Source organism: Osmerus eperlanus, chromosome 17, assembly GCF_963692335.1.
Source record: "Osmerus eperlanus chromosome 17, fOsmEpe2.1, whole genome shotgun sequence".
In the NCBI taxonomy this organism is placed as follows: domain Eukaryota; kingdom Metazoa; phylum Chordata; class Actinopteri; order Osmeriformes; family Osmeridae; genus Osmerus; species Osmerus eperlanus.
In genome coordinates this window covers 4,954,377-4,971,262 of record NC_085034.1, presented here as the reverse complement: position 1 = coordinate 4,971,262, position 16,886 = coordinate 4,954,377, and the positions used below count along the sequence as shown (strand labels likewise).

The window sequence follows — 16,886 nt, the reverse complement described above, 5'->3', positions numbered from 1 at the left end:
ATTTTTATCGATAGCAATATTAAACTATGAATATCAAATATGTGGCCAAGACTCACCAGGAGAGAAGCAGTAGAAAACAAAATCATGTCTTAAGTCAGGTAAATAAATGAAGAATGTAGCCTACTTGTACAAAATATTATTATAAAGCCTTGGCCAGTAAATATGTGCGTTCAAACCGTTTTCTGCTACATACTGTAAAAAGTCAACATTTGGAATGCTAACGGTGCCAAAACTCTTGGGCAGGATGTGGAACAGAAAAAAGTAGACCTGTTATGTGCGTAAAAGGTGTGCCTTGTAAAAGGCTAACATGTCACGGCCACGCTGATTGCTTTCGTTGACATATCATCAGTACCACGTTGCCTCTCTACATGAGAGCGGCCAGTTGGCTACAGTCAAAGTACACGCCGAGAGACAGGCAGCAGCAAGTCTGCAGTCCTCAATTGACAGGCGCACGTTTGTCGGCACCGGATCCCAACGCAGCAGCCCACTAAAAATAAAAAGGAATTCTACCCATGGTAAAGGTAAGGAGAGAACTATTTATGGTTTAAATTTGGAAATGTTAACCAAGTATTTTTTTTTGAATGGTTAAAATAATGACTCGAGTCCAGGTTGGAAGAATGTGCTGGGGTGTTTTGGTTGACATGAATGAGTGTGCACCCAGCCAGCGTTCAGGAACTGAGAAAGAAACACTTGTTTGCTGTGTAGATCTTACGTTCGATATTATGGTAATTTCGTGTTTTGTTGTTTGTAAGAACACATCGCTCCCGAATATCTTCCTTGCATGCTATAGCTGTCTCGGATAAACGCAGCGGCTAGTCCAGACGTCGCGCTAGTGTACCCAGCAGCTGCAAGCACAGCCCGCTCGAACGAAGCTGATGCGCTTCTGTTCATTGTAGCCTTTGAATGTGCTGTCTATTGAGTAGAAAAAATGACTACATTCAACCGGTTTACAAATAATAAAGAGGAATCCAAGGATGATACATTGCAACTTCATACAGTGAACGAGAGCAGTTTCATTTTATACAATTCCCCCTGTTTTCTGTGTATTTGGAATGAATCTGTGCTTGGAGCTCAATCATTGAACATCCTTGGTCGGGGATGTGGTCTCTAAGCCGCGTGTTGAATGGGACCATTCATCTGGCACGAACTGTCTTTTCAAGTTTGTGCTGTTGTGGTCTTAGGAAGGTGGCTGTACACAATTAGAACAACCGTTGTATTTAATAACTTTTTTGATATTATGTGCAAATTATCCAGGTGTCGAGAATCAAAAGGTGGGCCATTTCCAAGCTTTTATTTTGCCCACAATCAAGTTTCCACATTGACTTTCTTTCTGTTCCTCCCTCTTTCTAGAGGCCTTACGCAAACATTTTATTTTGGCAAGTGGCCAATGCAATATATTGATAAGGTTAAGCAAGAGATGGCAGTTAAGACTCATCACTAAGCATTGCTAAATCCCACACTCTGTTCCCTTTGTATGTCGTCCAGGACCATAAGCAAGTTCTTTCAGTTAATCTGCTAAAGTCTGAGTTAACTTTTTCCTTGTTCTGGAGTCTCAATATGCACTTCTACTCTACCTCCTCTGTCAATGGGGTGAGGCCAAATCGGTCACATCAAATATCTCACTTCCTCCGTCTCCCTGTACATCATCTTCCTATGCTCCTGCTCTCCCAGTATGTGTGTCTCTCTCTGCGACGGGTGCTTTAAAGCAAGGCGTCATAAATCTTTCAGCGCTGAGTAAATGTGTTTTTGGTCCTGCCGGTGCTGTCCTCCCTGCACTCCCCCCCCCCCCCCCCCCGCTGAGAGTATGGCATGCACAGAGGCATGATGGGACAGCAGTGACTGTGGGAATCAGCCAGTGGCCACAGTTCAGTCTGCCTCCTCCATTCTGGGAACTCATGGCCAGTCTTTAAAACCACTTTATGGCAACAAAAAGGGTTTGTGTGAACCCTCAGTAATTGTATCAATTAAAGGTTTGGTTCTATTGCATGTATGGGAATGCAGATAGGATGATTACTATCGTAAATTGGTATGGTATTTAACTGCTCTGTCGTATTGTGCTGTGATTATATCACGTGTGACAACTGGGTGATGCGTCCGCTGGAAGTGTACTACAGGTGTGCCGCCTGTCGTCCACCAATGAGAAGAGACGTAGAGTAGGCTACCTGTTTAGAATGTCGGGCATGTCCTTCTCACTACATAGAAATGTAAGTGACACCCAACCCAAGAAAGAAACATACAGTCTTACGGACACTTAAGGTGATGGGAAGGATTGGCTAATTCATGAGGAGAAAGGTCATAACCTAGCTGATGAAAATGCAAATCCTGGCTGTCCAACCACAAGAGAGGCCATTAACCTTAATGAATGAATAAATAATGTGGGCCAATGGAAAAAGGGAAAGGAGAGACCACTGTAATGCACTTTTTGTGATTGGTGGAAAAAGGTCATCTCCGGACGTTAAGCTAATGAGGCAAAATGAAGCCCATTAAGCCCCAGCCACCTGATGCAGCACAGAGCTCTCTGCATGGAGTAAAGACCAGGCCTGCTCTTATTAAAGCAATCGCTCACTATAACAGCATTCTTTATAAAGCACTGAACTAAATCATCATCAAATATACACATTGAATATGCAACACATTTCCCTTTGAGAGGAAATGTTTTCTTTTATTTTTGTATATTTTTATTTGGATTCTCCTCACATAATGTGAATCAAGCTCGATCTTTCTTTTTGTTGTGATGAGTCTAGCACATCTTTGCATAGTTTGTTTGATTGGTGCTTTATTCCTACTCCAAGTAATCAGGGGACAAGCTGGCTCACTGACCGGCCAGCCTGTCATGTTTCAGTCCATGTCTGCAAAAAGACTGCATTCAGAAAGCACTGGAAACCAGTAAAGTTGTATGAACAATAGAATCAGAATTTGTGTGGACAACTACAGCGAGGACAATTTGACCTTGAACTGAAGCAGATGGGGACTTTTCTATACCATGTGGTTGTGTAGTTCCCTGCCAGCCGTGGGATGAAGCAGAGGTAGTGCTCTGTTAACACCTGCAGGACATTTCTCACCGGAGGCCCTCCATGCCTCTGCCTCAGCTCCGAGTGCCACTGCTTTCAGTATAATGAGCAAGAGAGAGGGGCGAGCGAGGCCTGTGGGAGTGGATGGATGGTTTCGGGAGCGGGGTTACCCGATATACACTGATAGGATAGGAGGACATCATAAAACATTTAGTTCCCCACACAGGGAGAACAAATGAGGCTGGATGTTAGTGAATCAACACCAGCCTCTCTACCGACTCTATAAACACTGCTCTTGTGTACCTCTTCTGCCAGCTGTGGCCTATTGGTTAATGGGGATATTGTGGCTATAGGTTTGAGCGTGTGTGACTGTGACATTGCCTAGGCATAAGTACATGGTCAGTTGACTAGATTTCAGAAGTGTAATAGTAAAGATGTTAGTGTCTGTGTGACATTGTAGTCCAGGCATGAAAGAACCAACGGAAGACTGGAGCCTACATTATTTAATCAAGAACACAAGTTTCAAGTTCAAGTTTAGTTTATTGCAATTTGTAACAAGTACAGGTACATTGAAATTATTCGGTCCTGTTCCTTTTAACAATCCTTAGAGGCCTATCAGAGTTACTATACTTATCGACAATGTGTATAAAATAAGTAATGATTAAAAAATTAAAAAATATATATAATATTGAATAATTTACCTAACAAATGACCTAAGGTAAGAATAACCTAACAAATGTAAGCAGATGTAAGTAGAGTAAAGTGACTTCTTGTGACATCTTGTGTGTTTGTGATGCACCAGCACACAAAGCTAATATATATACAGTACTGGAATGTATAATATATTGGCTGCATGTTAACAGTGCAACCTTGCATGCACTGAGGTCATCAGTAATGGACCTAAATTACATTGCATGTGGGCCTCTGTGTGCTCAATGTGAGCTCTAATCTTCAGTCTGTGACTAGGCCACAAGTATAGACAGTGTAGATACTGTGTATTGAAGTAAGATTATATGTCTCCCCCAATGACATATACACCATTATAATTGACCTTGGAGCAGTCTAATCTTTTATTTTTATCAGGCCAGATGCTGCATTCACGTAATCAGAATGTCAACGCCTCAGCTTCACTCCAATTGCCTTAAAGTAGTACATCACTCACACATTTGCCTATATGTTCAGTTGGCTCAGAAATATTTTTGAGCCTGCAGCTATTTTTCGCTAGCAACTCCATTCTTTTTCTCTTTCTTGAAAACAGTCACTTCCTTTGATTAGAAACTCAGGTGCAGTATTGTATAACTCGTGTTTCAGTGTGTGTGTATGATAATCCCCTTATACAACACAGCTTCTCTCTGTTTACCTTTTGGGAAGATAGTTCTGACTGTATTTGACAAATAAAAGATGTGGTGTTCTAATCTCCACAATTAAAATGATCAGCATCTACCAGAGAAGCAATAGAGCTTCCCCAGTGGGCCTGTGGTGATGTTCCTCACTAGAGATGTTAGTGTCAGAGCTGCCCCAGCCTCCCTCACTGTCTGGGGATTTATGAACTACCCACAGTCCTGGATCTATCTCTGGCTATAGGCCAGAGGGGTATTCCAGAAAGCTGGTTATGCGACATAACCGGATAAGTTAACTCTCCAGTTGACACACAATGTTGCAGCAACTTACTGGCAATGTTGCTACAACACTGGCTGTCATATGAGGAGTTAACGTACCTGGGTATGTCGCATAACCTGCTTTCTGGAATATACCCCTGGCCTATCAGATAAATGTACCCCTTCCTCACATACATACTTCCCTCTCTCCACCCTCCCCCAACCAGCCTGCCATCTTTATGCCAGCTAGTATCTCAGTAGTTAATCATATCCCATTACACCATCATAGGATCCACAATAAGTATCCACACCACATGAGACAACATCAGCGATGTGGTGGCGATAGAATCGTTGTTGTTGTTGTTTACAGTGGTAAAGTGGCCTCATGGCTCCTCCCCCCTCTCCTCCCCCGCTCCCCGGATGTCCAGCCGGGTCTTGTCCCCAGCAGACAGCCCTAAGCTAATTGCATCCCCCCCTCCCACCCTGGAGAAAAAGAACAACAGTAGCTATAGACCTCTATCCTCCTGCCCCAGATTCCCTGCTCCTCTGAGCATACTGCTTCATTACAGAGCCTTTACTTCCTGGAAGCCAGAGAGTGTGTAAAGGTACTATCTCCCATGGTATTGTACACTGTACACTGTAATGAGATAGTGAAATGTGTTCTTTATGCGTTTGAACACTGTGTATTTGTCTGATGGGGGGGGGGGGGGTTATGGGATGTTCCAGAATGTTCGTGTGTGTGTAATTCAGGCAGGCTCGTGAGATTAGGGTGTTTGGGTCCAAATGCTTTCGTTAAATCTTGCCCTTTTGGTATAGGCCTTAATCTTCTAGTCAAACGTAATCTGTGTGCAACTCCCTAAAATACACACCATTGCATTATGCAGTTACAACTGATGCAACTTCAATGCTTTTTGCTGTCAAACTTACTGACCCTGATGAAACTGTACTAACTTCGAAGTCCAGACAATATGGAGAGCGGATGGCTGGCATACCCACATGACACCTAACCTCCTTGTGATTAATTATGGAGTGGTGCTGGCACCCAATAAACCTGACGTCATTACTGTGGATATGTGAAAGGTAGCAGATTACATTGTTGCGCACTTGTCTTCCTCTCTCCTGTTCTCTGTAATCCATCTGTCCACTCAATAGATGATTAAACATACTGTTTCATGTCGTCACAGACTAAACCAAGCCGGTGTGTTTAACTTGGTGCTCATAGTGGGGTGATAGACTATGCTAACAGCATGCAGCAATGATCATGTGTAGAGTTCCACTCTAAAACGTCACCAGGTGTGTGGCTAGGGCCTGGGGCTTTCCGGACACTCTCAGTCTAAACCAGACAGAGGATAGCATACAGTACGGGTGGAAGGACAGAGCAGGGTATCATTCATAATTGATGTAGCTCCCCAGGTTTCAGAGTATTGTAGAGGGCGTGCAGGTAACATCTGTCTGTGGGCTGCTCCCCTCCGTCCTGCACTGTGTTTCACTTTAGGAGGTGAGACCCCCAGGGGAGGGGGGCGGGAAGTGGGGAGGGTCATAAGCCAGCAGAGGTCCACTAGCCCTGTCTGAAATGGGGGGGGGGGTTCAAACAACAGAGTCAATCACTTTTACACAATTACGCTTGTTCTCAGCACCTTGACGTGTGTGTGTGAGCCAGGCTGGAGAAAAGGCCGGGCAGGCACCATGGGAATGGCTGACTCTTAACTGGTCATTAAGAACTGTATGCTCCAGGGCTCAGCACGGGTTCAGCAGCCCCCCCCCCCCCCACACACACACACACACACACACCTCCCCCTACCCCTTATCTAGCCTGCTCATGGCTTTGCTTCAGCCAGGCTTGTAATGCCAAGCATGTAAAATCTGTGGATTTTTATAACGTCACATGCAATGTGTTTATTTAGGATTACATGGTGTGTTTACCATGCCGTCCATAATGTTGTATTAATATGAACGCACAAGAAGCCTTTACTGAAATCCTTTCCAGGAATTTGATAAATGTCATACGATAGACAACATTAACCTTACTTTGACGAAAAGATTCTAATGGCAACATCTAAAGCTTTGTGTTTTACCAGGTTTTCCTTAATCAAGAGGCTAGTTTGAGAGACCAGAAGTTGTACAGTACGGTAGCTGTCTCTCCTGGAGAGGCATTGGCACCGCACCATGTGGTGTGTCTGCCTGACTGACAGTGTGGTATCAGAGCCGGTCCCAGCTCAGGTGACGGTACTGTGATCCCTGTGACCCAGTGTGGGTTTGGACCCGGGGTAAACTGACACCACATTAAACAGGCTCAGTCATGGCAGCTGCTCCAACGGCATGTCTGTGATAGCAGAGATATTAACAGTACGCATTGCCAAACACATTTACACTCACACACACACTCACCCTGTCATACAGTATGCTCACACACTCACTCATACACACACATACACACACACACACTAAACACTTCTGATATTAAGAAAACATTTTAAACCAAGCTGGGAGAGAATAATTGTACAAATTAAATGACTTATCAAATTAAATTAAAAACCAGATAAAATAATCGGAGCTGAACCCCTCTACTGTGCAAAGCTGATGTTATTTATTGTAATCAGCCTATATTATCAGATGCCTAGACACCGTGCAGAACAGAAACATTGGGAGGGGGGGTGTATGTGTGCATGTGTGTGTGAATGCTGTATATGTGTGTGTATGTGCATGTGTGTTGGGGTTGTTTTTGACACAGCATGAACTGCTTGGGATGCACAGCAGTGTCTGACTATGAATATAAGAACACTACAGGTTGTTGAAAAGGATGCCCTGCTCTTTCAGACCAGTTCTCTGACCTTGACTGAACTATCTACACACACTCAGATGAAATCTTCAACTTGACTAGCTCTCCCTTTCCCTCACTAATTTGTCTTCCGTTAGTCATCAATAAGTCACATATAATTGTTTTTTTTCCTCTCTTAGGGGGTCATTTGTATAGAATGAATGTGCTAATCTAATGACCCGGCTAATGCCCCTCCTTCCACCCCCTTAGGCGACACAGCGCCATATAGAACAGAAGAAACCCAATTTCCCTGTTGCTGGTCTGTTTCCTGAGATCTCTGACTGGATCTGGGAACAAACGGCGCCGGGGGAAGTTCCACAGAGGGAGAGAGGTGGTTGGTGTTTACCCAACCACTTGCACAGTTCATGCCCTCATCGTGATAATGATCAGGATTCATCTACTGTGTCATCCATCACAGCAGTGTTCTGTCTGTGGTCCATTAGTCACCACCAGGCAGAAGGTTTGTCTGCGATGGTAGAATATTTGTGCTCGTAAATAGGGCCCTGGTCCTGAGGCTTGTGTCCTGGTGTTGCCTGGTGCCAGGTTATTGGAGGAGGTACTACTCTTGGCAGCGGGTCCCCGAAGGCAGGGTGGTTGGCAGCTGTCGCCGTTGGCATGGCTACGTAGGATTGATGCCCCGTTGTGGTAGCAGACTTCACCAGGCCGTTCTGCTGGAACTCCAAGCAAAGCCTAGGTGGATTTTGTTTCAACTCTGACCCTGAATTACTTAGCTCATTACAATTCCACTGTAGCATTCTGCTTCGATTATAGGTCAATATGGTTGAGGTATTCATCCTGAGGCACTAACTCCGACCATAACCATGCTTGGCTGGCTCCACCATTCACCCCCCCGCCCTGCCCCCAGCCCATGTGTTAAGACTGGGATTCTGTTGCAGCAGCTGGCATAGCCTGTTCCACTGGTAAAGGGAACAGCTGACATCTAGGCCTAGTGAGCTGAACCACTAGCTTTGGAATAGGGAATATAAAGGGTCAGTACAGTCAGACAGTACTACGATCGTGGTGAATAGTCCGCAGTAACTGGAGCCACAGTTACTGCGGCTCCAGCTGAGAGCTTCTCCCTTATGCAGATCCAGTGTGTCAACCTTAGTGTTTGTGTCCAGGGCCCGTTTTCTCTGGGTCAGCAGTCATAGTGGGGAGGAGAAGCTGCAGCCTGTGACCTGGGAAGAATGCTGTGACTGGCCTAGTGTGTGTGAAGCTGTTTCTGTCCTTTTCAACACCACTCCAGGAACACGTTTATTGTCAAGCACAAATCCATTGCCATTTCCAGTCCTTATCCCCCCACCCCTAGTCTATTCGTTCCCCAGGAATCTCAAGGATGTTCTAGAACACTGTGTTGGAATGCTGACGCCTTAATGGAAAGTAAATTGAGACACAGCTTGAGCTAAGATGACTGTAGGAGAGGCCACCGGGTTCCTGCTTTGTATGAGAAAGGCAGAATCAAATGCAGTTCAGAGTTCATGGCTGCTGGTGAATAGACAAGTTGTTGGTCTTTACTGAGCAGCAATCTAAAGCGTCACAGATTGTCAATGGACGACACAACTGTGTGTGTGTGTGTCTGCATGTGTGTGCACATGTGCGTGCATGCATGTGGGTGTGTTTGTGTGTGTGTGTTGGTGTGTAGTGCCTGTGGTGGCTGGAGGTGGTGGTGGTTTTGGGGGAGGGGGGGGGGGGGGGAGGGGGGGGGGGGCTACAGAGAAAAAGAAAAGGACTAGAAATGGAGAGAGATATATTGTGTGCGTTTTCTCTGTTATCTAGGTCAGCCATGGCTCTGGAGGACGGAGCTCCAGTCCTCTGTCCTCCAGCAGACACTGTGCTCCATGGACCAGGAGGACAGCAGGGGAGATGGGAGATGGTTACCACAGAGCAGCCACACACAGCCTCCCCTCGCCTCTCTCTCTCTAAAAAAACACACAATCCTGATTAGTTTAGGATTCCAACATCCACATTCAACCTCAAATTAGCCACATATTTGGAAAGATATTTCGTGTCTGGTACGTCATAGTCATGCTTTTGACCGAGTTCAGACAAGCATGCTCTTACGTTCGGTCTGTTTATCTGAGTGGTGTCACAGGATGAGGCTAAACAGAGACAGGAAGTTGTCATCTGCCATTAGGAGGCCCCGTGATATGTTTGAGAGCTGTCGTCGTGGTGACAGTCACAGGCGCGGCTCTGAGGGCTGGCTGGCTCTGAAGTGGGAAGAAGCATCTCTCGCGTGGTTGGACAGGGCTGTGAGAGAACAGCCATCATGCTAACTCTGAACCATAAGGCAGCTATATGTTCAGTCACATGTCCGCCTAACAGCTCTCAACAGTGCATGCATGCCATGTAGAAGACTCCAGTGAGATAATACGTTTAAGTTTATCTACAAAGAATAACCCGTGTAATGCTTTAATAAATGGTCTGATTCATAAAATGAAGCTTTAAACACCAGGTTGAACTTCAGTATCTTACATCAATAAGATTCTCTCTCAACTTTTGAAGGTAACCTTTACACGTTGTCAAAGTCCCCGCTTCGTAAAGTGTCCGTCTGTGCGCTCATTCGATTCTCAGAGTGCCAATAAAAGGCCAGTAGTGATGCTTCTATCTGGAGACAGTCTGACAGGCCTCGTGTATGAGATGTCCTCTTCTCTCTTCTCCCCTCCTCCTCCTCCTCCTGCTCCTCCCCTTCCACCTGTTCAGCTGCTCCTTGACCTCATCACACTGCAGAGCTGCTCGCTCTGGCCCGGCCCATGACTCATCGCAGGGTCATCGCGTTACTTTCCTCCCCAGGGAGCTACGCCTATGGAGACCTTGAGAAAGACACAGTGACTAGTGGCCAGTGACACTTTGAAATGATTGCCTACTCTCTCTTAGCACACACACACACAGATACTTACACACACAAGCCTGCTCATACATTACTACACAAACACCTATACAGGTTCCCCGTCCTTAGTAGTTTATTAAATCTTCTTAAAAATCAATAGTAATGTGAAGACGCTAACCTAACTATCCTGTTGCACTTAGCCCTAGTCCAAGATAAACACTGTGGAGAATCAATGACAACGAGATTTAACAGGAACAGGAAGTGTGCTGTCCCAATCCCCTTCAGTCCCCACAGAGCACAGGGAATGAGGGCAAGCCCGAAGGTAGGGCAAGTAGCTGGTCCCCAAATGTGGCCTGTTCTGTGCTGTAGCGATCAGGACCTCTCACATGAGCCCTGGCTGTCTGCCACCAGCGTGCAGCAGGCACAGGCTGATAAATCGTATTGAGTAGGCCCAAGTACCCAGACACAGTTCATTACACCCTACTCTGCCATTAGAGACCGCATTGATTCAATTAAGTCTCTATGGAAGGGACTGTGCCCAGTCAAAGTTAGTAGGCATGGGTAGGAATGCCAGTCTGGGTCTGTCTCTCTGTGCCTCTGTCCCTGCTGCTGTCTCTCTCTCTCATCTCTCTCTCTCTCATCTCTTTCTCTCTCTCTCTCCCTACCGCTCTCTTTCTGCTTCTGTCTCTATGTCTGTCTCTGACTTTCTCTCTCTAACAAATAGGGGCATAGATGCCACTCCCTACAGGGGTAAAAAGGTGTGCCAGGCTATTGTTTGTGATGTCAGGTATCACTGTGGAGTTTGGTCTTGCAAATAGTGTGGTGATTCACAGCTGCAGAGGAGAAGTTGGTATAAGTAGGCAAATACAGTCAGCCTCTAATACACGTCAATCTTGGACCCGAGTGGAATGTATATCCTCATAGCTAGAAGGAAGGGGGAAATGGGGGGAGGTATAGGGAGGAAGGGTAAAGAGTAAGGGACTGGAGGTCATTTCCCCCTGTGTAAGATGTGCGTGTGTGTTTGAGACTGATCTGGTCTGAATGCGTTCACCTTTTGTGTCAAGCAAATGTTGCGGGGTTTGTTCGTTTAAGATTAGCAATACTTAATTTATAATAAAGTATGTAGTTCTTGGGGGCACCACCTCTTATTGTTAAAGGGACAGAGGAAACCTTATTGAATAATATTGAAATAATAGCCTTCGTAATAATCAGTCTAATCTTAAGTAGTGAATTCTATGAAAGTAGAGCAGATCAGATAACGGGAGTGATACGCGAAGATTATACACAATGATTTATTTAGGAAAATGTAATTATAATGAACAAATACCAGATAAGTTATGGGTTAGTCAGAGTAGTACAGTGGCTGGATGCAAGTTATCTCATTTGTAAAATACAATCAAACATCAACAATTTAATCACAACATGCCAATATGTCACAAGTAAGAAATATTGCAAATCGTAGTTACTTTTGTCGGTTTGAAGAAGGAGTCAAAGGTTCGTTATGTCCAAACGAATAGAAAGCGGAATCTCTCGTCAAAGTTCCGGGCGCTCAGTGAATGTGCCAATTGAGAGGAATAGGTTAGAGAGTGACGCGTTCACCTCAGTTTAATCCTACGAACAAGCGAGGGTGATTGTACGTTTGGAGGTTTTATACTCCAAAGAACAAGGGGGGGTCCCCGTGAAGGTGACCTCTTTCATTGGTCCGTTTCCCCCCACCTGGGCGTCGTCCTGAGATCTGCCTAGGTGTGAAGTGGCTGTACCTTTTGAGTTCAGTTATTTCAACTGTCCATGGAATGCTTAAACTTCAGAATATAACAATACAACATTCATAAATGGTTTTGTTAGTATGGTACAATCATTTTGATATCAAGATTGGCTGACTTAACTATACTTGAAGGGAAGTTATAATCAAGCCTCAATTAAACAACGTTCTAAGTAAATGAGAAAAACACACATTATAACACATCAACTACTGTCATTGAAATAGTGTCCATGAGCCATGTAGTCCTTGAGAATATGTTTGTAAATCCACATAAGAAAGTTCTTCCTTATCAATCCTTTGTCTGATACTGTGGGCCGTGTGGCCTCTGTTTCTGACCCCATGCTGGGCCAGAAGCTTTGAAGCTTCTCGTCTGGGAGAAGGACAAAGGGGCAGACCCTTTCCTTGTCGGGGGTAGGAGAAGGTGTGATGGTACCGTGTTTTGTCTGTGGACTGTGCTACACAAAAGACAAACACACACACACAAACACACACACACACTCAACCTTATCCCTGTAGGTGTCACAGTGGTAGGTGTGTATCCCACTGTTCTGTCATGCAGGTAAAGAGGTTCAAACCAGAGGGAATACATTACTGAACTGATCACTGTTTCGGTGGATCATCCCACTGTGAAAGAGCCCTCTTCCAACACCACACCCTGGCTATGCACTGAAGAGACAGCAACAGGCTTTGTTTAGGCTTAGAAACTGAGTTTCCCTGATCCTTTTAATGTAGACAAGCATGGGCCAGTCCTTCCAGCCTGGAAGAGAGAGTCCAAATCTCCTGCTCTCCTGGGACTGGGGACTGGCCTGTTATGAGCCATGTCATGAATACTCATCTCATTATCATGCCTGCCGTGACTCTCCCCCAACTCTCTGTGAAGGTCAGAGGACAGACAATGCTCACTATATCAAGTGTGTATGTGTGTGTGTGTTTGTCTGTGTGTGCGTGTGTGTTATCTTTGTATCTGTGTGACTCACAACATAGTCCAGGTTTTACCTCGGTCTGTGCACAGCCCTGTCCCCTGCACTCAACACGAGTCGCAGTCAGGTTATGTTAAGCTGTAATGAGCTCTTGATGATACACACACTCTCTGAGAACTGTATTTACTGTGTATTTAGGGTGTATTTTTCCCCACACTCATTCCCACAGCCTTAACACCTCTTTCTCTCTCGGTTTCTGTCTTTCCTTCTTTCTCTCTCTCTCTCTTTCTCCTGCTGTTTTTCTCCTTCTCTCTGTCTCCGTCTCGCTCCCTTTCTCTCTCCACCTCTCCCCCTCTCTCCACCCTTCCCTCCCTCCGCCCTCTCCAGGAGCCTTCTTGTGTTGGCCGTAACCAGGACGACACCGACAGGGGCCCGCCGCAGCAGCAGACCTGAGGCCGTGGCGCGGAGATGGCCTCCATCGCAGACTTCTACGCCGGCAAGAGCGTTCTGATCACGGGCGCCACGGGCTTCATGGGCAAGGTGCTGGTGGAGAAGCTGCTGCGCTCCTGCCCCGAGGTGCAGACCCTGTACATCCTGGTCAGGCCCAAGGCTGGCCAGTCCATGCAGGAGAGGGTCAGCGACATGATGAAGTGCAAGGTAAGGAGGGCCATGCCCGTGTCGTTTGATACATACACATGTTAGATGTTGTTCATTTAGCGGACGCTTCAATCCAAAGCGACAAATAGCGCATCTAGAAAGTGCCGCAGTAGATGATGGATGAGAAGTGCATATTTCTAACAGTATTTTGATGCTCAGAGCATCCTGGCTACCAGGCACGGTGAACTGTAATAATATCAATAGTTGAATATCTTGTACTCCAAAGTTTGTGCTCTGATCTACTTTGTGTGGAGTTGCATCTTAGTTAGGTACATTACAAGTCCTAGGATGGCACCCAAAAGTCAATATCAATATTCTTAAGTGGATCTTCTCCCTTTTGTGTACTGGTGTGAACTATTATGAAACCATTATGAAAGGGGCTTGGAGAGAAAGCCACTTTATATGGGGTGTGTCTCCTCTTCCACTGGATCATTGCCAACTTTCAGCTTATGATTCTACATATCTGGATCTTTGTGACATGCTGATGCAAGCTGTTCATTCTAACCGCTTCACCTGGTTGATATCACAGACAGATTTTAGAGAAGTAACATATTACTGTAATGTACAGTTTATTGTACAATGGAGTTCTATTTCTGTTGCCATAGTGACATTGATTAATTAGCATAGACTTTGTCAGTACTCACTCACAAATGTTTGAAGCCTGCTAACTTACAGATGGATGGGGATGGATGTAGGGATGGGGGGAGATAGAGAAAGATGATGGGAGAGGTGAGGGAAGAGAGAGAGAGAGGGGGAAGAGAGATGTGGGGGCGGGGCAGAAAGAGATGGGGAGAGAGATGAGAGGGGAGAGAAAAGAGGAGAATGATGAGGGAGAGAGAGAGAGATGAGGAGAGGGATGATGGGGTAAATCTAGAGATAAGGGGGTGAGAGATGAGGAGCGAGAGAGAGAGATGAGCAGGGAGAGAGAGATGAGGAGGGGGAGAGAGAGATGAGGAGGGGGAGAGAGATGAGGAGATAGAGAGATGAGGAGAGAGAGAGATGAGGAGGGAGAGAGAGAGATGTGAGGGGAGAGAAAGAGATGAGGAGGAAGAGAGAGATGTGGGGGGAGAGAGAGATGTGAGGAGAGAGAGATGTGGAGGGAGAGAGAGAGATGTGAGGAGAGAGAGAGATGAAGAGTGAGAGAGAGATGAGGAGGGAGAGAGGTGTGGGGGGGAGAGAGAGATGAGGAGGGAGAGAGAGAGATGAGGAGGGAGAGAGAGAGATGAGGAGGGAGAGAGAGATGTGGAGGGAGAGAGATGTGGGGGGAGAGAGAGAGGAGGAAGGAGAGAGAGAGATGAGGAGGGAGAGAGAGATGTGGATCAGCAAGCTGAGCAGCAGACTGTGAGTCAACACAAAAAATTGACTGTGTTACTTCTAATGAGGTTTGAAAGGTTGAACATATTGACGTGCTCACCAAGCCATGCTGTAGCTGCGTGTTCCTGTGCACTTTGCTGCTGCGCAGGCCACACACACTGCTTTCCTCACACACACTCAATGTTTTACTCAGCTCAGTCTTTCACTTTTGTGCAAATACTCACTACTTCCAGCCTCACTATTCCAGCCTCACTACATCCAGCCTCTCTTCGCAATGGCATCTGGTTGGTGTTATACAGAGATAAATATTGGGACTGGATAGAATTCAATCTCCCTCACCTCAGCCCAGTTCTATATTTCTTTCATTTGGTCCAAGGTGAACCTGCTACCAGAACCAGATTCCAATTACTGCAAGCATCTCTCACCACTTAATTAGCCCTCTCTGTCACAACAATGGAGGCGGCTGGTAATGGCACTGCAATTTCCACACTGTAGTGGCCTAGTGAGAGGAGCGGGTGGGCAGGGGGATTGCTGCAACCTACGTACCTGATGTGGTTAATTCAAATGCCTCCACTTTCTCTCCAGGCGTGGCTTTTAAACTAGGGCAAACTGCAGGTGTTTATTAAAGTCAGTTTCTGTCTATAGAAACATGGAAATTGAGCATACAGACACATGGGCAAGGAGGAGGGGCACACAATGGTTTACATCGTAGCTAGTTGATTTGTTCAACAATAATGCAATGTAATAAATGATTCTTCCCACAATGCACTTTGGCTACATCCCTGGCCCTAATTGGTATTCATGCCAGTGTCGCGGTTCACATTTTTCCACTCACAGGTGAATGGATATTTCATGAAGGAGAACGGGAGAGGGCTCCATTACACAGACTGTTCTTCCAGCTGTGTCCTTAGGATTCTAGTTTTGTCCTTGTTGCCTCTTGAGTGTCACTCTGAACACCTGTTGCTAGGTAACCACCAATCGGCAGAGCTCCCCTAGTTTTGTGGCTCTTTTAGAGGATTCTGTCAGACCAGGCTCCCTGACTTGGGTGAGGAGGGAAGGCCAGGTAGACAGCACTGACTGCTACCTGCAGCCATGCCTGGGTGATAGATCATATGTAATAAGGTTTGTGTAGTAGAAAATTCTCCATATAGAAAATATAGTCTCTCACCAGTAGAACCTACATCCAGTGAGTCCATAGACCTGCTTTTACAAACCTTATTTTATTTAAATGTTAACAAAGTATTGGCCTGTGTCTGGAGCAGAGGCCTGTGTCTGGAGGAGGGTGTGTGACGTGGGAGAGGTGAGGAATGTTGGAACAGCAGAGACGGAAGGACATTCTGACTGTGTCGGTGAGTGATAGTGAGTGGGCTGGGATCCCTTTATGTGTGAATGGTTCCATTGATTGTCTTTCAGAAAGTTTGATTAGTGGGAGGTGGCTAGGAACGGTCTGATAGAGAAAGTGTGTGCATGTGTGTGTGTGTGTGTGTGTGTGTGTGTGTGTGTGTGCATGTGTGTGTGTGTTTGTGGGTGGGGGGGGGGGTCCCCGGTCCCCAGTGTGACTAGCGGTAGCTTATAGGGATTGTGATAAATACTCCACCATGCCAGCTCTTACCTCAGCCCTTTGATCAAACATGGAAGGCCCACTGTAACTCCACCTCCTTCTCCACCAGTGGGACCAGTGCCCACTGTATTTGCTCAGACATACAGAGGACTTTTCAGAGGGGAGGGGGAGGAGGCCAGGGAGGCTGGGGAACTAAGGCTTCACTGAACAGCGGTTTTGTTGTTCTTTAGCAAGGAAGAGTCATCGTTTCCTCCCTTTGTCCTCTTCTTGTCTTTCTTCTCTCCCTCGCTCAGAATAAAGAGGTACATTGTGAGGTGGAGCAGTAAAGGAGGGGCACCGTGACTTTGTCTTTGAGTGTGTGTTATGTGTGTTACTGTGGGGGATGTGGGGGTGAGAGAGAGAGTTAATGTATTCAGTT

General features: G+C 45.9%; 1 protein-coding gene across 4 annotated transcripts in view; it reads left to right on the top strand.

The window, feature by feature from the left end:
* Window positions 1-319: 319 nt before the first annotated feature.
* si:dkey-97m3.1 (fatty acyl-CoA reductase 1) overlaps window positions 320-16,886 on the top strand; it is a 35,942-nt gene continuing 19,375 nt past the window's right edge. For all 4 annotated transcript variants that reach the window (XR_009932522.1, XM_062482698.1, XM_062482697.1 and 1 more), the window contains exons 1-2: window positions 320-521; window positions 13,324-13,593. Coding sequence is in view for 3 of the 4 variants with exons in the window: in XM_062482698.1 (XP_062338682.1) it covers window positions 13,405-13,593 (189 nt within the window). In the remaining variant the exon portion in view is untranslated. The remainder of the gene's footprint in view (window positions 522-13,323; window positions 13,594-16,886) is intronic.